This window comes from Heptranchias perlo, chromosome 20, assembly GCF_035084215.1.
Source record: "Heptranchias perlo isolate sHepPer1 chromosome 20, sHepPer1.hap1, whole genome shotgun sequence".
NCBI classification, from domain to species: Eukaryota; Metazoa; Chordata; class Chondrichthyes; order Hexanchiformes; family Hexanchidae; genus Heptranchias; species Heptranchias perlo.
The window spans coordinates 50,463,317-50,485,945 of NC_090344.1; the positions used below are offsets into that span (position 1 = coordinate 50,463,317).

At 48.0% G+C, this 22,629-nt stretch overlaps 1 protein-coding gene across 1 annotated transcript in view; it reads right to left on the reverse strand.

Annotated features, from left to right (window-relative positions):
* Positions 1–21,556: 21,556 nt before the first annotated feature.
* The window catches only part of LOC137335858 (calsenilin-like), a 28,113-nt gene continuing 27,040 nt past the window's right edge, over positions 21,557–22,629 (reverse strand). Inside the window, exon 8 of the mRNA XM_068001340.1 lies at positions 21,557–22,377. Coding sequence (XP_067857441.1) covers positions 22,330–22,377 — 48 coding nt within the window. The 3' untranslated portion in view covers positions 21,557–22,329. The remainder of the gene's footprint in view (positions 22,378–22,629) is intronic.

A 22,629-nucleotide genomic window follows, 5' to 3' on the forward strand; every position in this document is an offset into this window, starting at 1 on the left:
GGGAGAAAACCCTTCCCCAGACTGAGAAAACCCTTCCCCAGAGGGAGAAAACCCTTCCCCAGACTGAGAAAACCCTTCCCCAGAGGGAGAAAACCCTTCCCCAGAGGGAGAAAACCCTTCCCCAGACTGAGAAAACCCTTCCCCAGACTGAGAAAACCCTACCCCAGAGGGAGAAAACCCTTCCCCAGACTGAGAAAACCCTTCCCCAGAGGGAGAAAACCCTTCCCCAGACTGAGAAAACCCTACCCCAGAGGGAGAAAACCCTTCCCCAGACTGAGAAAACCCTTCCCCAGAGGGAGAAAACCCTTCCCCAGACTGAGAAAACCCTTCCCCAGAGGGAGAAAACCCTTCCACAGAGGGAGAAAACCCTTCCCCAGACTGAGAAAACCCTTCCCCAGAGGGAGAAAACCCTTCCCCAGACTGAGAAAACCCTTCCCCAGAGGGAGAAAACCCTTCCCCAGACTGAGAACACCCTACCCCAGAGGGAGAAAACCCTTCCCCAGAGGGAGAAAACCCTACCCCAGAGGGAGCAAACCCTTCCCCAGAGGGAGAAAACCCTTCCCCAGACTGAGAAAACCCTTCCCCAGAGGGAGAAAACCCTTCCCCAGAGGGAGAAAACCCTTCCCCAGACTGAGAAAACCCTTCCCCAGAGGGATAAAACCCCATCCCCAGACTGAGAAAACCCTTCCCCAGAGGGAGAAAACCCTTCCCCAGAGGGAGAAAACCCTTCCCCAGACTGGGAACACCCTACCCCAGAGGGAGAAAACCCTTCCCCAGAGGGAGAAAACCCTACCCCAGAGGGAGCAAACCCTTCCCCAGAGGGAGAAAACCCTACCCCAGAGGGAGAAAACCCTTCCCCAGAGGGAGCAAACCCTTCCCCAGAGGGAGAAAACCCTTCCCCAGAGGGAGCAAACCCTTCCCCAGAGGGAGGAAACCCTTCCCCAGAGGGAGAACACCCTACCCCAGAGTGAGAAAACCCTTCCCCAGACGGAGAAAACCCTTCCCCAAAGGGAGGAAACCCTTCCCAGAGGGAGAAAACCCTACCCCAGAGGGAGAAAACCCTTCCCCAGAGTGAGAAAACCCTACCCCAGAGTGAGAAAACCCTTCCCCAGAGTGAGAAAACCCTACCCCAGAGGGAGAAAACCCTTCCCCAGAGGGAGAAAACCCTTCCCTAGACTGAGAAAACCCTTCCCCAGAGTGAGAAAACCCTTCCCCTGAGTGAGAAAACCCTTCCCCAGAGGGAGAAAACCCTACCCCAGAGGGAGAAAACCCTTCCCCAGATGGAGAAAACCCTTCCCCAGAGTGAGAAAACCCTTCCCCAGAGTGAGAAAACCCTACCCCAGAGGGAGAAAACCCTTCCCCAGAGTGAGAAAACCCTTCCCCAGACTGAGAAAACCCTTCCCTAGACTGAGAAAACCCTTCCCCAGAGTGAGAAAACCCTACCCCAGAGGGAGAAAACCCTTCCCCAGAGTGAGAAAACCCTTCCCCAGACTGAGAAAACCCTTCCCTAGACTGAGAAAACCCTTCCCCAGAGTGAGAAAACCCTACCCCAGAGGGAGAAAACCCTTCCCCAGAGTGAGAAAACCCTTCCCCAGAGTGAGAAAACCCTTCCCCAGAGTGAGAAAACCCTACCCTAGACTGAGAAAACCCTTCCCCAGAGTGAGAAAACCCTACCCCAGAGGGAGAAAACCCTTCCCCAGAGTGAGAAAACCCTTCCCCAGAGGGAGAAAACCCTTCCCCAGAGGGAGAAAACCCTTCCCTAGACTGAGAAAACCCTTCCCTAGACTGAGAAAACCCTTCCCCAGAGGGAGAAAACCCTTCCCCAGACTGAGAAAACCCTTCCCCAGAGGGAGAAAACCCTTCCCCAGAGGGAGAAAACCCTTCCCCAGAGGGAGAAAACCCTTCCCTAGACTGAGAAAACCCTTCCCTAGACTGAGAAAACCCTTCCCCAGAGGGAGAAAACCCTTCCCCAGACTGAGAAAACCCTTCCCCAGAGGGAGAAAACCCTTCCCCAGAGGGAGAAAACCCTTCCCCAGAGTGAGAAAACCCTTCCCTAGACTGAGAAAACCCTTCCCTAGACTGAGAAAACCCTTCCCCAGATGGAGAAAACCCTTCCCCAGACTGAGAAAACCCTTCCCCAGAGGGAGAAAACCCTTCCCCAGAGTGAGAAAACCCTTCCCCAGAGTGAGAAAACCCTTCCCCAGAGTGAGAAAACCCTTCCCCAGAGTGAGAAAACCCTTCCCTAGACTGAGAAAACCCTTCCCTAGACTGAGAAAACCCTTCCCCAGAGGGAGAAAACCCTTCCCCAGACTGAGAAAACCCTTCCCCAGAGTGAGAGCACTCAGATCCAGCCCTCCTCTCCCATCACTCACACTGTACCCAACAGGGGGGAAAAACACCAACCTGGAAATCCAGAGTGTCTGAAATAAAACCAGAAAATGCAGGAAACACATCGAAAGAAAGAAAAACTTGCATTTCTCGAGCGCCTTTCACAACCTCAGGACGTCCCAAAGACCTTTACAGCCAGATGAAGTATTTTTTGAAGTGCAGTCACTGTTGTAATGTAGGAAACGCGGCAGCCAATTTGCGCACAGCAAGATCCCACAAACAGCAATAAATGACCAGATAATCTGTTTTCTTGATCTTGGGTTGAGGGATAAATATTGGCCGGGACACTGGGGAGAACTTAGTGAGATGGGATCTTAAATGTCCACCTGAGAGGGCAGACGTCTCACCTGGATTATTTAATGAAGTACATCAACACTGGTTTTAGTTTGTTTGTATATTTACTGGTGGGTTTTCCTCAATAATCTCTAATTTATAACCTCCAGTCAGGCCCCTCAACGCTCACCCTATCCCTCAAAATGGTGCAACTTTCTGCGTCACCCTCCTCCGCAGGCTTTCCCAGATTGAAGGAAACCAGCGGAAAACACCAGCCCTGATGGTCAAAGTTCACTTGGTGTGGTCCAAAAAGCAGCAGTCAGAATGCAACTGTCCAATGAAGGTCCAACCTAGTTTTAAATGGTGGGAGTTCGTCAACAAACATCCTGCAGACCAGCCAACACCCATTTTAAACAGGTACTCAGCGACTCAAGAGCTGCGCAGTAAAAAGACCCGCGGAATTCAGAGGGCGAGCAATTATTTTTTTGTTATAAGAGGGTGGGGGGTTCGGGGATGCTTTATTTTTTTGAAAAGCAAATCGAAATCAAATAATAAACAAAGTCAAATAATAATTTTATTACACTGGTCAAGGACGCGCTGCACTCCCTGCGGTGCCCACCAGTCGCGGAAAGCCTCAAGCGTACTGGCAGACACGGCCTGCTCCCTCTCCCAGGGCCACCCGGGCGTGGAGAATGCGTCGGAAGAGAGGCAGACGCTCGGAGCGACTGTCTCCACGGGCCGCGTCTAGCCTGGACCTGCAGGTGGCCACTTTGGACAGGCCCAGGAGCTGACCCACGAGGACGACCTCCGACACGCCCGCCCCTCCCCCGCCCCCCCCCACAGGCAGAAAATACAGGCGGCCTTGGAGTCCGTGAAATGGTTTTAAAAGCCGGTTTGTGGGGGCTGCTCCGTGCAACACCCTCCACCCCAGATCCCCAATGGGACAGGGGAGGACTCGCGCGTAGAGAGCCCTCCACCGGGGACCCCCGGCCTCCGCCGGACGGCAAGATGCAGAGGGCGAGCAATTGGTGCCCTTTCCATCTGTGGAACCGGGGGGTTCGATGCTGAGGCCTCTGTTCCTGCCTCCACAGACCATGAGCATTGCTGGAGGAGGGAGAGGTGCCCATGATCCATCACAGAGTCAGCCCCACACAACATGACTGCAAGACCCTGACCCAGGAAGGAAGGGCAATGTGTGCAGGAAATGCACACCATCCCCAAGATTCTTAATAACATATAAAATTTATGAACAATGCAAATGTATATATATGTGTGTATATGTGTGATTATATATATAGACACTCTATATATACACACTATACATATATACACTATATACACACACTTTATATCTATATGTACACACACGCTTGATATATATTTATATATATACACACTATACACACACACACACACACATATATATACACACCCTATAAGTGTAAGGGGAACAGATAGGCATTTCTGTGACCGCAAACGTGACTCCAGGATGGTATGTTGCCTCCCTGGTGCTCGGGTCAAGGATGTCACGGAGCGGCTGCAGGGCATTCTGGAGGGGGAGGGTGAACAGCCAGTAGTCGTGGTCCATATCGGTACCAACGACATAGGTAAAAAAAGGGATGAGGTCCTGCAAGGTGAATTTAAGGAGTTAGGAGATAAATTAAAAAGCAGGACTTCAAAGGTAGTGATCTCAGGATTACTACCAGTGCCATGTGCTAGTGAGTATAGGAACAGGAGAATAGACAGGATGAATGCGTGGCTGCAGGGATGGTGTAGGAGGGAGGGATTGAGATTCCTGGGACATTGGGACCGGTTCTGGGGAAGGTGGGACCTGTACAAGCGGGACGGGTTACACCCGAGCAGGACCGGGACCAATGTCCTCGCGGGGGTGTTTGCGAGTGCTGTTGGGGAGGGTTTAAACTAGAGTGGCAGGGGGATGGGAACCTGAGCGGGGAGTCAGAAGGGAATAAAGTTGAGAGCAGCAAGAGAGGGGAAGACCCAGGGGAAATCTACAATACAAATAATACAAACAGTTGTTCAAGAACAAGTGAAAGGGAAAAGCGTAGAGCAGCAGAAAGAAAGTGTACTTTAGGCACGACAGATAAAATAAAAACTAGAAGGCGTAAGGCGATTAACCCAGCATCAAAACTGTGGCAGGGGGTTGGGAACCTGAGCAGGGAGACAGAGGAAAGCGTGTCAGGAAGGGACAGAAGGTATGGAGTAAAAGGTAAAGTGTTAAAAAAGGAAAAAGCAGGAACTAAGTATCACTAAACATATTTGAAAGTTCTTTATCTGAATGCACGTAGCATTCGTAACAAAATGGACGAGTTAACGGCACAAATAACGACGTATGGGTATGATCTTGTGGCCATTACAGAAACATGGCTGCAGGGTGACAACGACTGGGAATTAAATATGCCAGGGTATTTAACAATCAGGAAGGACAGGCAGGAAGGAAGGGGAGGTGGGGTGGCTATGTTAATAATGATGTGGAGATGCCGGTGATGCACTGGGGTTGACAATTGTAAACAATTTTACAACACCAAGTTATGGTCCAACGATTTTATTTGAAATTTACAAGCTTTCGGAGGCTTCCTCCTTCCTCAGGTAAATGTCAGGAACTCCTCGAAGCCTACGCATTTATAAATCACAGAACAATACATGGTGATTACAGATAGTCAACATCAACAACGATAACATCAACAAGTTCCATCCCACCATCAAGCTCACCATGGACTACTCCTCAGAATCAGTTTCTTTCTTGGACACACGAATCTCCATCAAAGACGGGCACCTCAGCACCTCACTCTACCGCAAGCCCACGGACAACCTCACGATGCTCCACTTTTCCAGCTTCCACCCTAACCACGTCAAAGAGGCCATCCCCTATGGACAGGCCCTTCGAATACACAGGGTCTGCTCAGACGAGGAGGAACGCGATGGACACCTACAGACGCTGAAAGACGCCCTAGTAAGAACGGGATATGACGCTCGACTCATCGATCGACAGTTCCGACGGGCCACAGTGAAAAATCGCATAGACCTCCTCAGAAGACTAACACGGGACGCAACCAACAGAGTACCCTTCGTCGTCCAGTACTTCCCCGGAGCGGAGAAACTACGCCATGTTCTCCGCAGCCTTCAACATGTCATCGATGACGATGAACACCTCGCTAAGGCCATCCCCACACCTCCACTACTCGCCTTTAAACAGCCACCCAACCTCAAACAGACCATCGTTCGCAGCAAATTACCCAGCCTTCAGGAGAACAGCGTCCACGACACCACACATCCCTGCCACGGTAACCTCTGCAAGACATGCCAGATCATCGACACAGATACCACCATCACACGAGAGGACACCACCCACCAGGTGCATGGTTCATACTCCTGTGACTCGGCCAACGTTGTCTACCTCATACGTTGCAGGAAAGGATGCCCCAGAGCATGGTACATTGGCGAGACCATGCAGACGCTGCGACAACGGATGAACGGACACCGCGCAACAATCGCCAGACAGGAGGGTTCCCTCCCAGTCGGGGAACACTTCAGCAGTCAGGGACATTCAGCCACCGACCTTCGGGTAAGCGTACTCCAAGGCGGCCTTCGAGACACACGACAACGCAAAATCGTCGAGCAGAAATTGATAGCCAAGTTCCGCACCCATGAGGACGGCCTCAACCGGGATCTTGGGTTCATGTCACGCGACACGTAACCCCACCAGCGAACAAAAGCTATCCGTTTTTTATATAACGGGTCATTTGCTGGCTTTCTCTGCCTTCCAGATGTTTCTGCCTCTCTCTCTCTGTTTTTTTTCTGTTTGTTTTTTTTTGTTGACTGTATATTCGGGGGTTCTGCAGGTAACACCTCTCTGTCTGAACACTGTGATTGCCGTGGCAACGGGCAGTTGCAAAGACTATCTGTAATCATCATGTATTGTTCTGTGATTTATAAATGCCTATGTTAACAAAGGAAGGAATCACTGTAATACAGAGAAATGATATTGGGACAAAGGATCAGGATAATGAAACAGTTTGGGTAGAGATAAGGAATAATAAGGGGAAAAACGCACGAGTGGGCGTAGTATATAGGCCTCCTAATAGTTGCAACTCTGCTGGAAGAAGTATTAATCAGGAAATAGTCGGGGCATGTAATAAGGGAACAGCTATAATTATGGGGGATTTTAACTATCATATTAACTGGACAAATCAAATTGGGCAGGGCAGCCTTGAGGAAGAGTTTATTGAGTGTATTAGGGATGGATTTCTTGAGCAGTATGTAACTGATCCTTGAAGGGGGCAAGCAACCTTGGACCTGGTCCTGTGTAATGAGCCAGGATTAATTAATAATGTCCTAGTTAAGGATCCCCTTGGAATGAGTGACCATAACATGGTTACATTCCATATCCAATTAGAGGGTGAGAAGGTTGGTTCTCAAACAAGCGTACTGAGCTTGAATAAAGGAGACGATGATGGTATGAGAGCAGGATTGATTAAAGTGGACTGGGAAAATAGATTAAAGGGGAAGATGGTACATGAGCAGTGGTGTTCATTCAAGGAGTTATTTTACAACTTTCAAAAAATATATATTCCACTGAGGAAAGAAGGGTGTAAAAGAAATGACAGCCATCCGTGGCTAAGTAAAGAAATTAAGGATAGTATCCAACTAAAAACAAGGACATATAAGGTAGCCAAACTTACTGGGAGGATAGAAGATTGGGAATTCTTCAAAAGACAGCAAAAAGTAACTAAAGGATTGATTAAGAAAGGGAAGATAGATTATGAAAATAAATTAGCAAAAAATATAAAAACAGATAGCAAGAGTTTCTACAGTTATATAAAAAGAAAAAGGGTGGCTAAGGCAAACATAGGTCCCTTAGAGGATGAGACCGGGAAATTAATGGTGGGAAACATGGAGATGGCAAAAATGCTGAACAAATATTTTGTTTCAGTCTTTACGGTAGAGGACACTAAGAATATCCCAACACTGGACAAACAGGGGGCTCTAGGGGGGGAGGAGCTTAATACGATTAAAATCACTAAGGAATTGGTACTCAGTAAATTAATGGGACTCAAGGCGGATAAATCCCCTGGACCCGATGGCTTGCATCCTAGGGTCTTGAGGGAAGTGGTAGTAGGGATTGTGGATGCTTTGGTAATAATTTTCCAAAATTCTCTGGACTCGGCAAAGGTCCCGGCAGATTGGAAAACTGCTAATGTAACACCCTTATTTAAAAAGGGTAGTAGGCAGAAGGCTGGAAATTATAGATCAGTTAGCCGAACATCTGTGGTGGGTAAAATTTTGGAGTCTATTATTAAGGAGACAGTAGCAGAACATAATTTAATAGGACAAAGTTAGCATGGCTTTACGAAGGGGAAGTCATGTCTGACAAATTTGCTTGAGTTCTTTGAGGATATAACGTACAGGGTGGATAAAGGGGAACCAGTGGACGTGGTGTATTTGGACTTCCAGAAGGCATTCGACAAGGTGCCACATAAAAGATTATTGCTCAAGATAAAGAATCACTGGATTGGGGGTAATATTCTGGCATGGGTGGAGGATTGGTTATCTAACAGGAAGCAGAGAGTTGGGATAAATGGTACATTCTCGGACTGGCAACCAGTAGCCAGTGGTGTTCCGCAGGGGTCGGTGCTGGGTCCCCAACTCTTTACAATCTATATTAACGATTTGGAGGAGGGGACCGAGTGTAACATATCAAAGTTTGCAGATGATACAAAGATGGGAGGGAAAGTGGAGAGTGAGGAGGACATAAAAAACCTACAGGGGGATATCGACAGGCTGGGTGAGTGGGCGGAGATTTGGCAGATGCAATACAATATTGGAAAATGTGAGGTTATGCACTTTGGCAGGAAAAATCAGAGAGCAAGTTATTATCTTAATGGCGAGAAACTGGAAAGTACTGCAGTACTTCCCTCAAGACCCTCGGATGTAAGCCATCAGGTCCAGGGGATTTATCCGCCTTGAGTCCCATTAATTTACTGAGTACCAATTCCTTAGTGCAAGAAAATCAAAAAGTTAGTATGCAGGTGCAGCAGGTGATCAAGAAGGCCAACGGAATGTTGGCTTTTATTGCTCGGGGGATAGAATATAAAAACAGGGAGGTATTGCTGCAGTTATATAAGGTATTGGTGAGACCGCACCTGGAATACTGCATACAGTTTTGGTGTCCATACTTAAGAAAAGACATACTTGCTCTCGAGGCAGTACAAAGAAGGTTCACTCGGTTAATCCCGAGGATGAGGGGGTGGACATATGAGGAGAGGTTGAGTAGATTGGGACTCTACTCATTGGAGTTCAGAAGAATGAGAGGCGATCTTATTGAAACATATAAGATTGTGAAGGGGCTTGATCGGGTGGATGCGGTAAGGATGTTCCCAAGGATGGGTGAAACTAGAACTAGGGGGCATAATCTTAGAATAAGGGGCTGCTCTTTCAAAACTGAGATGAGGAGAAACTTCTTCACTCAGAGGGTGGTAGGTCTGTGGAATTTGCTGCCCCAGGAAGCTGTGGAAGCTACGTCATTAAATAAATTTAAAACAGAAATAGACAGTTTCCTAGAAGTAAAGGGAATTAGGGGTTACGGGGAGCGGGCAGGAAATTGGACATGAATTTAGATTTGAGGTTAGGATCAGATCAGCCATGATCTTATTGAATGGCGGAGCAGGCTCGAGGGGCCGATTGGCCAACTCCTGCTCCTATTTCTTATGTTCTTATATATAGATAGTAAACATTTCTATTGTGACGAAGGAGCAAAGCTCCGAAAGCTTGTGATTTCACATAAAGCTGTTGGACTATAACCTGGTGTTCTGTGACTCCTTACTTATATTCTATGCCTTGGCTAATAAAGGAAGGTATCCTGTTTGCATTTTTAACCACCTTATCTACCTGTCCTGCTACCTTCAGGGATCTGTGGACATGCTCTCCAAGGTCCCTTTGTTCCTCTACACCTCTCAGTATCCTCCCATTTATTGTGTATTCCCTTGCCTTGTTTGCCCTCCCCAAATGCATTACCTCACACCTCTCTGGATTGAATTCCATTGCCACTTTTCTGCCCACCTGACCAGTCCATTGATATCTTCCTGCAGTTTACAGGTTTCCTCTGCAGCGTTCTCAGTTGGGGTTAGATCAGAGACAAGAAAAGGAACTTATTAGTTGAGTTAACCAAATTCCAGCTCAGTATTATGATAAGAACCCTTTATTTTTTTGGTGCTTATCAAAGTGAGGGATGTTAGTGACGGGGATCAGAAAACTCCCCCTGGAGAACGAGAAGCTGGAATATCTCTTGGGTACCAGACAATCCTCTGATCCCTTGTCCCGTTCACTTCTGTCTAACTTTATCTCTGCCTCTCGCCTTACTCTTGTCCAGACATTAGTTTGCCTGGTTTCTGCCAAACTGCCCAATCTTTCCCTTTCCGACTGTGAACAATCTGTCCTCAGCAAGATCCTAATCTTCATCGTCTACGCCCTCACCTCCACAAAATCCAAGCTCGACATGATGCTGACCTCTTCTTCTGCTCCCTTTGACTCCATGCCGAGACTCCCATCTTGCAGTTCCCCAGTCCCGCACTGGGGGAAGCAGGTTGATATCGCAGCTGTCAATCCATCATCAGAACACAGCCCTGGTGGGTGTCTGATCCTGGGGTCTTAACCTGTCTTTCTCCTTTTGGGTAATGACAGCCTGATGTGTGATTCTAACATTCTCTCATTTTATTTCAGATTTCCAAAATTTCTAGTTATTTCTTTTTAGAAACCTATCCATTTTGGGCACTCACAGGTCAGGAATAGTTAAACATAGTGTAAAGCTCCCTTTATACTGCCTCATCAAACACTCCAAGGGCAGGTACAGCACGGGTTAGATACAGAATAAAGCTCCCTCTACACTGTCCCATCAAACACTCCCAGGGCAGGTACAGCACGGGTTAGATACAGAGTAAAGCTCCCTCTACACTGTCCCATCAAACACTCCCAGGGCAGGTACAGCACGGGTTAGATACAGAGTAAAGCTCCCCCTACACTGTCCCATCAAACACTCCCAGGGCAGGTACAGGGTTAGATACAGAGTAAAGCTCCCTCTACACTGTCCCATCAAACACTCCCAGGGCAGGTACAGGGTTAGATACAGAGTAAAGCTCCCTCTACACTGTCCCATCAAACACTCCCAGGGCAGGTACAGGGTTAGATACAGAGTAAAGCTCCCTCTGCACTGTCCCATCAAACACTCCCAGGGCAGGTACAGCACGGGTTAGATACAGAGTAAAGCTCCCTCCACACTGTCCCATCAAACACTCCCAGGGCAGGTACAGGGTCAGATACAGAGTAAAGCTCCCTCTACACTGTCCCATCAAACACTCCCAGGGCAGGTACAGCACGGGTTAGATACAGAGTAAAGCTCCCTCTACACTGTCCCATCAAACACTCCCAGGGCAGGTACAGGGTTAGATACAGAGTAAAGCTCCCTCTACACTGTCCCATCAAACACTCCCAGGGCAGGTACAGCACGGGTTAGATACAGAGTAAAGCTCCCTCTACACTGTCCCATCAAACACTCCCAGGGCAGGTACAGGGTTAGATACAGAGTAAAGCTCCCTCTACACTGTCCCATCAAACACTCCCACATCAGATACAACACTATTGGATGTAGAGATTGTAAAGTTCCACACTCTTTGCCAGCAATGTACCTCAGATAGAAACTCTTACTACACCAGTGGTGCATCTTTCTTTTTCCCACAACAGCCCGTCTGTGGCCTTTTGTTCTGTGGGATCATATTTTCTAAAAAAAAAGATTGAATCTGCCCAAACTTCCTTTATACCAAGACCATGTGTCCAGTAAAGAAATTTTTATCCCATCAGTCTGAGCTGAATTTGAAGTCCCAGAGTTCAAAGGCTATTGTCTTACCCAGTGCATCATTGTCTTACCCAGTGCATCACTGTCTTACTGCACTGTCTTACCCAGTGCATCATTGTCTTACCCAGTGCATCACTGTCTTACTGCACTGTCTTACCCAGTGCATCATTGTCTTACTGCACTGTCTTACCCAGTGCATCACTGTCTTACCCAGTGCACCACTGTCTTACTGCACTGTCTTACCCAGTGCATCATTGTCTTACCCAGTGCATCACTGTCTTACTGCACTGTCTTACCCAGTGCATCACTGTCTTACTGCACTGTCTTACCCAGTGCATCATTGTCTTACCCAGTGCATCACTGTCTTACTGCACTGTCTTACCCAGTGCATCACTGTCTTACTGCACTGTCTTACCCAGTGCATCATTGTCTTACCCAGTGCATCACTGTCTTACTGCACTGTCTTACCCAGTGCATCATTGTCTTACCCAGTGCATCACTGTCTTACTGCACTGTCTTACCCAGTGCATCATTGTCTTACTGCACTGTTTTACCCAGTGCATCACTGTCTTACCCAGTGCATCATTGTTTTACCCAGTGCATCACTGTCTTACCCAGTGCATCACTGTCTTACCCAGTGCATCATTGTCTTACCCAGTGCATCACCCCATTCCCCTAATATCAGTTCCATTTAAAGCTATACTCAGGGCTGTTGGATTATGGTGACTGAATGACAAAGTTGCTTTTTTTAAATGTTTGAATGGGATGTTTACGAGTGTCTCGGGGATCATATTTGGGGACTGCCTGTACTCTATTCATTATCGACCTGCAGTGCATTATATTTAAAATAGATTAGACAGCAATTGATTGATGTTATGGTTTTCCATTAGTACAGTCAATATTCACTATAATAATATATAAATCCACAATTCGAGCTACTAAACACAACCTTATTGAAAAGAAGTGTCAATTTTCATCTTTCTGCATTTCCAGCAGTGACTCCTTCTGGTCTTTTGCCAAAGTCATTTCTCATAATGTCTGTGTTTCCTCCTTTAAATCCACTGAAATCAACAGAAATAAAAACCCAGTGGTTTCTATAACGGCCAGCCGATCCACAAAGTAAGTTTTACGTCCGGGAGGCAAGTTTTCAATGTATCGCCACCGACCCACCGAGCTCACAACCTCCCACACTGTCCTTGAATTGCGATGGTTCATTCTCCACATCTTCACCTCCTCCCTGTCCTTTGATGAGTCAATGAAATCCAATTACATTCAATTCTTCAAAGACAAAGGAGGAGATTTTATGCTTCAGTGACTGGCCCCGTCCGGTAGGAATGAAAATTGGAAAATTCCGCCCCCTCAGCACGTTTCCCATCCATTCAAATTCATGGAAGGACCATTCCAGATTGGGGGGGTGGGGGATGCACAATTTTCTGATAAGTTCCAAAGTGGTAAATCTTCCCTACAGTATCTTTCACAAGTCCAACCAATAACTCCCACCGCTTTCCTCTGATGGCCTTCTTCATCTCATGATGCTCTTGGCCTCACTGTCTCCTCTGTTTTCTAATGGAACTTCCGTAAGTCCCCCTCCGGAGATGTAACTCCGTAACTCCCATATCTCCCCCTCGGGAGATACATCTCAGTAACTCCCATATCTCCCCCTCGGGAGATGTAACTCCATAACTCCCATATCTCCCCCTCGGGAGATACAACTCCATAACTCCCATATCTCCTCCTCGGGAGATACAACTCCATAACTCCCATATCTCCCCCTCGGGAGATGTAACTCCATAACTCCCATATCTCCCCCTCGGGAGATACAACTCCATAACTCCCATATCTCCTCCTCGGGAGATATAACTCCATAACTCCCATATCTCCCCCTCGGGAGATGTAACTCCATAACTCCCATATCTCCCCCTCGGGAGATACAACTCCATAACTCCCATATCTCCCCCTCGGGAGATGTAACTCCATAACTCCCATATCTCCCCCTCGGGAGATGTAACTCCATAACTCCCATATCTCCCCCTTGGGAGATACAACTCCATAACTCCCATATCTCCTCCTCAGGAGATATAACTCCATAACTCCCATATCTCCCCCTCGGGAGATGTAACTCCATAACTCCCATATTTCCCCCTTGGGAGATGTAACTCCGTAACTCCCATATCTCCCCCTCGGGAGATGTAACTCCGTAACTCCCATATCTCCCCCTCGGGAGATGTAACTCCGTAACTCCCATATCTCCCCCTCGGGAGATATAACTCCATAACTCCCATATCTCCCCCTCGGGAGATGTAACTCCGTAACTCCCATATCTCCCCCTCGGGAGATGTAACTCCATAACTCCCATATCTCCCCCTCGGGAGATGTAACTCTGTAACTCCCATATCTCCCCCTCGGGAGATATAACTCCCTAACTCCCATATCTCCCCCTCGGGAGATGTAACTCCGTAACTCCCATATCTCCCCCTCGGGAGATGTAACTCCATAACTCCCATATCTCCCCCTTGGGAGATGTAACTCTGTAACTCCCATATCTCCCCCTCGGGAGATATAACTCCTTAACTCCCATATCTCCCCCTCGGGAGATGTAACTCCGTAACTCCCATATCTCCCCCTCGGGAGATACAACTCCATAACTCCCATATCTCCCCCTCGGGAGATGTAACTCCATAACTCCCATATCTCCACCTCGGGAGATACAACTCCATAACTCCCATATCTCCTCCTCGGGAGATATAACTCCATAACTCCCATATCTCCCCCTCGGGAGATGTAACTCCATAACTCCCATATCTCCCCCTCGGGAGATACAACTCCATAACTCCCATATCTCCCCCTCGGGAGATGTAACTCCATAACTCCCATATCTCCCCCTTGGGAGATACAACTCCATAACTCCCATATCTCCTCCTCAGGAGATATAACTCCATAACTCCCATATCTCCCCCTCGGGAGATGTAACTCCATAACTCCCATATCTCCCCCTTGGGAGATGTAACTCCGTAACTCCCATATCTCCCCCTCGGGAGATGTAACTCCGTAACTCCCATATCTCCCCCTCGGGAGATGTAACTCCGTAACTCCCATATCTCCCCCTCGGGAGATGTAACTCCGTAACTCCCATATCTCACCCTCGGGAGATGTAACTCCCATATCTCCCCCTCGGGAGATGTAACTCCGTAACTCCCATATCTCCCCCTCGGGAGATACAACTCCATAACTCCCATATCTCCCCCTCGGGAGATGTAACTCCATAACTCCCATATCTCCCCCTTGGGAGATACAACTCCATAACTCCCATATCTCCTCCTCAGGAGATATAACTCCATAACTCCCATATCTCCCCCTCGGGAGATGTAACTCCGTAACTCCCATATCTCCCCCTCGGGAGATGTAACTCCGTAACTCCCATATCTCCCCCTCGGGAGATGTAACTCCATAACTCCCATATCTCCCCCTCGGGAGATGTAACTCTGTAACTCCCATATCTCCCCCTCGGGAGATATAACTCCATAACTCCCATATCTCCCCCTCGGGAGATGTAACTCTGTAACTCCCATATCTCCCCCTCGGAAGATATAACTCCATAACTCCCATATCTCCCCCTCGGGAGATATAACTCCATAACTCCCATATCTCCCCCTCGGGAGATGTAACTCTGTAACTCCCATATCTCCCCCTTGGGAGATATAACTCCATAACTCCCATATCTCCCCCTCGGGAGATGTAACTCTGTAACTCCCATATCTCCCCCTCGGGAGATATAACTCCGTAACTCCCATATCTCCCCCTCGGGAGATATAACTCCATAACTCCCATATCTCCCCCTCGGGAGATGTAACTCTGTAACTCCCATATCTCCCGCTCGGGAGATGTAACTCCGTAAATCCCATATCTCCCCCTCGGGAGATGTAACTCCGTTACTCCCATATCTCCCCCTCGGGAGATGTAACTCTGTAACTCCCATATCTCCCCCTCAGGAGATGTAACTCCGTAACTCCCATATCTCCCCCTCGGGAGATGTAACTCCATAACTCCCATATCTCCCCCTCGGGAGATGTAACTCTGTAACTCCCATATCTCCTCCTCGGGTGATATAACTCCATAACTCCCATATCTCCTCCTCGGGAGATATAACTCCATAACTCCCATATCTCCTCCTCAGGAGATATAACTCCATAACTCCCATATCTCCCCCTCGGGAGATGTAACTCCGTAACTCCCATATCTCCCCCTTGGGAGATGTAACTCCGTAACTCCCATATCTCCCCCTCGGGAGATGTAACTCCGTAACTCCCATATCTCCCCCTCGGGAGATGTAACTCCGTAACTCCAATATCTCCCCCTCGGGAGATGTAACTCCGTAACTCCCATATCTCACCCTCGGGAGATGTAACTCCGTTACTCCCATATCTCCCCCTCGGGAGATGTAACTCCGTAACTCCCATATCTCCCCCTCGGGAGATGTAACTCCGTAACTCCCATATCTCCCCCTTGGGAGATGTAACTCCGTAACTCCCATATCTCCCCCTCGGGAGATGTAACTCCGTAACTCCCATATCTCCCCCTCGGGAGATGTAACTCCGTAACTCCCATATCTCCCCCTCGGGAGATGTAACTCCGTAACTCCCATATCTCACCCTCGGGAGATGTAACTCCCATATCTCCCCCTCGGGAGATGTAACTCCGTAACTCCCATATCTCCCCCTCGGGAGATGTAACTCCGTAAATCCCATATCTCCCCCTCGGGAGATGTAACTCTGTAACTCCCATATCTCCCCCTCGGGAGATATAACTCCATAACTCCCATATCTCCCCCTCGGGAGATGTAACTCCATAACTCCCATATCTCCCCCTCGGGAGATATAACTCCGTAACTCCCATATCTCCCCCTCGGGAGATATAACTCCATAACTCCCATATCTCCCCCTCGGGAGATGTAACTCCATAACTCCCATATCTCCCCCTCGGGAGATGTAACTCCATAACTCCCATATCTCCCCCTCGGGAGATGTAACTCTGTAACTCCCATATCTCCCCCTCGGGAGATACAACTCCATAACTCCCATATCTCCCCCTCGGGAGATGTAACTCCATAACTCCCATATCTCCCCCTCGGGAGATGTAACTCTGTAACTCCCATATCTCCCCCTTGGGAGATATAACTCCATAACTCCCATATCTCCCCCTCGGGAGATGTAACTCTGTAACTCACATATCTCCCCCTCGGGAGATATAACTCCGTAACTCCCATATCTCCCCCTCGGGAGATATAACTCCATAACTCCCATATCTCCCCCTCGGGAGATGTAACTCTGTAACTCCCATATCTCCCGCTCGGGAGATGTAACTCCGTAAATCCCATATCTCCCCCTCGGGAGATGTAACTCCGTTACTCCCATATCTCCCCCTCGGGAGATGTAACTCTGTAACTCCCATATCTCCCCCTCAGGAGATGTAACTCCGTAACTCCCATATCTCCCCCTCGGGAGATGTAACTCCATAACTCCCATATCTCCCCCTCGGGAGATGTAACTCTGTAACTCCCATATCTCCCCCTCGGGAGATGTAACTCCATAACTCCCATATCTCCTCCTCAGGAGATGTAACTCTGTAACTCCCATATCTCCTCCTCGGGAGATATAACTCCATAACTCCCATATCTCCCCCTCGGGAGATGTAACTCTGTAACTCCCATATCTCCTCCTCGGGTGATATAACTCCATAACTCCCATATCTCCTCCTCGGGAGATATAACTCCATAACTCCCATATCTCCTCCTCAGGAGATATAACTCCATAACTCCCATATCTCCCCCTCGGGAGATGTAACTCCGTAACTCCCATATCTCCCCCTTGGGAGATGTAACTCCGTAACTCCCATATCTCCCCCTCGGGAGATGTAACTCCGTAACTCCCATATCTCCCCCTCGGGAGATGTAACTCTGTAACTCCCATATCTCCCCCTCGGGAGATGTAACTCCGTAACTCCCATATCTCACCCTCGGGAGATGTAACTCCCATATCTCCCCCTCGGGAGATGTAACTCCGTAACTCCCATATCTCCCCCTCGGGAGATGTAACTCCGTAACTCCCATATCTCCCCCTCGGGAGATGTAACTCCGTAACTCCCATATCTCCCCCTCGGGAGATGTAACTCCGTAACTCCCATATCTCCCCCTCGGGAGATGTAACTCCGTAACTCCCATATCTCCCCCTCGGGAGATGTAACTCCGTAACTCCCATATCTCACCCTCGGGAGATGTAACTCCCATATCTCCCCCTCGGGAGATGTAACTCCGTAACTCCCATATCTCCCCCTCGGGAGATGTAACTCCGTAACTCCCATATCTCCCCCTCGGGAGATGTAACTCTGTAACTCCCATATCTCCCCCTCGGGAGATATAACTCCATAACTCCCATATCTCCCCCTCGGGAGATGTAACTCCATAACTCCCATATCTCCCCCTCGGGAGATATAACTCCGTAACTCCCATATCTCCCCCTCGGGAGATATAACTCCATAACTCCCATATCTCCCCCTCGGGAGATGTAACTCCATAACTCCCATATCTCCCCCTCGGGAGATGTAACTCCATAACTCCCATATCTCCCCCTCGGGAGATGTAACTCTGTAACTCCCATATCTCCCCCTCGGGAGATACAACTCCATAACTCCCATATCTCCCCCTCGGGAGATGTAACTCCATAACTCCCATATCTCCCCCTTGGGCGATACAACTCCATAACTCCCATATCTCCCCCTCGGGAGATGTAACTCCATAACTCCCATATCTCCCGCTCGGGAGATGTAACTCTGTAACTCCCATATCTCCCCCTCGGGAGATGTAACTCCATAACTCCCATATCTCCCGCTCGGGAGATGTAACTCCGTAACTCCCATATCTCCCCCTCGGGAGATGTAACTCCATAACTCCCATATCTCCCGCTCGGGAGATGTAACTCCGTAACTCCCATATCTCCCCCTCGGGAGATGTAACTCCGTAACTCCCATATCTCCCCCTCGGGAGATGTAACTCCGTAACTCCCATATCTCCCCCTCGGGAGATGTAACTCCGTAACTCCCATATCTCCCCCTTGGGAGCTTGGTTTCTTCCTTTGTGTCAATAGCTTCTATTCCCCTCAACAGCTTGTAAAGCTGTGTAAAACCCGAGAACATCCAAGACTTGAAAACTGCTCCCACATCTCGACAGCCTCTTCTGGCATCTCTTTTACTCCAAACAAGAAAAAGCTCATTATCTGATGAGTGATTCATCTCCCTCACCCTAGCCTCCAAATTCTTCCTCCCTCTCTGTTGTAGCCTTTCCACCATCTACAAGGCACAAGTCAGGAGTGTGATGGAATACTCTCCACTTGCCTGGATGAGTGCAGCTCCATCAACACTCAAGAAGTTCGACAGCATCCAGGACAAAGCAGCCCGCTTGATTGGCACCCCATCCACCACCCTAAACATTCACTCCCTTCACCACCGGCGCACCGTGGCTGCAGTGTGTACCATCCACAGGATGCACTGCAGCAACTCGCCAAGGCTTCTTTGACAGCACCTCCCAAACCCACGACCTCTACCACTAGAAGAACAAGAGCAGCAGGTACATGGGAACACCACCACCTGCACGTTCCCCTCCAAGTCACACACCATCCCGACTTGGAAATATATCGCCGTTCCTTCATCGTCGTTGGGTCAAAATCCTGGAACTCCCTTCCTAACAGCACTGTGGGAGAACCTTCACCAAACGGACTGCAGCGGTTCAAGAAGGCGGCTCACCACCACCTTCTCAAGGGCAATTAGGGATGGGCAATAAATGCCAGCCTCGCCAGCGACGCCCACATCCCATGAACGAATAAAAAAAATTCAAATCTGTCGATAGTAGTAATGCTGAGTGCTCTTTTGAACTTTCCTCTCATTCCTTTTAAGCTCCAAGTTTGTCAATCTAGTCACTGTTCATCAAGAATTATACCGTCAAGAATTATAATGTCAAGAATCACACCATCGAGAATCACACCATCGAGAATCACACCATCGAGAATCACACCATCGAGACTCACACCATCAAGAATCACACCATCGAGAATCACACCATCGAGAATCACACCATCCAGAATCACACCATCGAGACTCACACCATCGAGAATCACACCATCGAGAGTCACACCATCGAGACTCACACCATCGAGAATCATACCATCGAGAATCACACCATCGAGAATCACACCATCGAGAATCACACCATCGAGAATCACACCATCGAGAATCACACCATCGAGACTCAGACCATCGAGAATCACACCATCGAGAATCACACCATCGAGAATCACACCATCGAGAATCACACCATCGAGAATCACACCATCAAGAATCACACCATCGAGAGTCACACCATCGAGACTCACACCATCGAGAATCACACCATCGAGAATCACACCATCGAGAATCACACCATCGAGAATCACACCATCGAGAATCACACCATCGAGACTCACACCATCGAGAATCACACCATCGAGAATCACACCATCGAGAATCACACCATCGAGAGTCACACCATCGAGAGTCACACCATCGAGACTCACACCATCGAGACTCACACCATCGAGAATCACACCATCGAGAATCACACCATCGAGAATCACACCATCGAGAATCACACCATCGAGAATCACACCATCGAGACTCACACCATCGAGAATCACACCATCGAGAATCACACCATCGAGAATCACACCATCGAGAATCACACCATCGAGACTCACACCATCGAGACTCACACCATCGTGAATCACACCATCGAGAGTCACACCATCGAGAATCACACCATCGTGAATCACACCATCGAGAATCACACCATCGAGAATCACACCATCGTGAATCACACCATCGAGACTCACACCATCGAGAATCACACCATCCAGAATCACACCATCGAGACTCACACCATCGAGAATCACACCATCGAGAATCACACCATCGAGACTCACACCATCGAGAATCGTACCATCGAGAATCACACCATCGAGACTCACACCATCGAGAATCACACCATCGAGACTCACACCATCGAGACTCACACCATCGAGAATCACACCATCGAGACTCACGCCATCGAGACTCACACCATCGAGAATCACACCATCGAGAATCACACCATCGAGACTCACACCATCGAGACTCATACCATCGAGACTCACACCATCGAGAATCACACCATCCAGAATCACACCATCGAGACTCACACCATCGAGACTCACACCATCGAGACTCACACCATCGAGACTCATACCATCGAGACTCACACCATCGAGAATCACACCATCCAGAATCACACCATCCAGAATCACACCATCGAGACTCACACCATCGAGACTCACACCATCGAGAATCATACCATCTCCTACTTTAACATTCATTTCCCAGGACCTCAAACTGTAGAACTCTTTTCTTCCCTCAGTCTTCACTCACTCCTCCAATCTACAGACTTTCAAAGTCTGAGCTTGGTGTCACCCAATTCTTGGTTTACTTTGTTTTATTTTTTATTCTTGTGCAGGTTCGCTGGTGTCCTGCACTCGGGCCCTTGGTCCTTGAACTTGGTTTCACGATAAAAAGTAGTGATAATATTTGCTGACGTAACCACAAAGTTCCACGTTAATGTGTTAAACACTGAAGATTAATTGGGGACAATCCAAAAATAACCGGTTTAAAAATCACACGGTAAATTCAATGTTAATATAAGAGTTTTCACATCTGGTAAGCTTTTGGAAATGAAAGAAAGCTGTAACCATCCCACATGAGACAGCTTCCTTTCTGCACAGCTTTACTGGCTCTAACACTGACACACTCACAGCCTCAAGTGAAGCTGACCGTGTTCCTGGGCAGGTTGAGTATTATAACTGTGATACAGGCAACTGTGGCGAGGTTTGAGAGATCAGATCTACTGGTGGTATTCTGACAATACAGTCTGCACTAACATCAAATAGACAATAACAAACTAACACGACTGTACTGTAAACTGAGACAGCCGATAAGCCTTTAATCAATGTTTAAAATAGAATGCAAAATAACATTACTGACACATTACAGGCTGAAAATCGTGATCTGAAAATTATCTTTCCCTCAGCGAGAAGCATCACACATAACGTGGCATTAAATAGCAGGGCAATTAGCCTCTAAAACTGAAGAGAAAGAGTCTCGAGTGGGACTGTCAGTTTTTCAGGGCTTAATTAAATTCCAGATTAAAGGCTCAGTTCCTCCTGATCAGCAGAACAGGTTTCATTTGAAAGAGTTGCCAATGGATGACGGCTTTTAACAGAGCCTGCGTCCGACATTCTGCCGTTCCAGTAAACCATGAGCACAGTGAGAGGGCAGTGTGTTGGTGAAATAGGTCCAGTGGTGAGGCAAACGCTTGTGTGTGATGTGTGCATCCTTCTGTCCCATCTCATCCCTTTAAATTATGGAGAGCTGTGCAGTCTATGTCAGATTCCGCTTTCAGGATCGTGTTGGGAATTACCATATCATTTCCAAAATGTCTGTTTTTCCATTGGAAAAATATCTTCCACCATATTGGAGCAGTCCTTAACTAGTCAGACCTTGTTGAGAAAAGCTTTGAGATACAGAGACACAATTATCTCTAATTGTTAACTGCACTGTTTTTAAAAAGTTTCCTAGATGAAATAGCATACTTGTAAATCCTCTAGATTTTTACTTCTACAAAGTGTGTCAAACAATGGATTAAGGTTCCTGCACATGGTTCTCCCATTGGGTGTGGGATACAAGTGCTTCTAGATAACATTTTCAAAGAGTTGCATTGATTTCATAATGTTTTCATCCTGTAAAAGAGACAACAGATAAAAGAAATTGTTAGCAAAATGGAAGCCCATGGGATGAAAGGGACAGTGGCAGCGTGGATATAAAATTGAATAAGGGACAGAAAGCAGAGAGTGGTGGTGAACGGTTGTTTTTCAGACTGGAGGGAAGTGTCCCCCAGGGGTCGGTATTAGAACCACTGCTCTTTTTGATATATAATTATGACCTGGACTTCAGTATAAAGGGCGTAATTTCAAAGTTTGCAGATGATACAA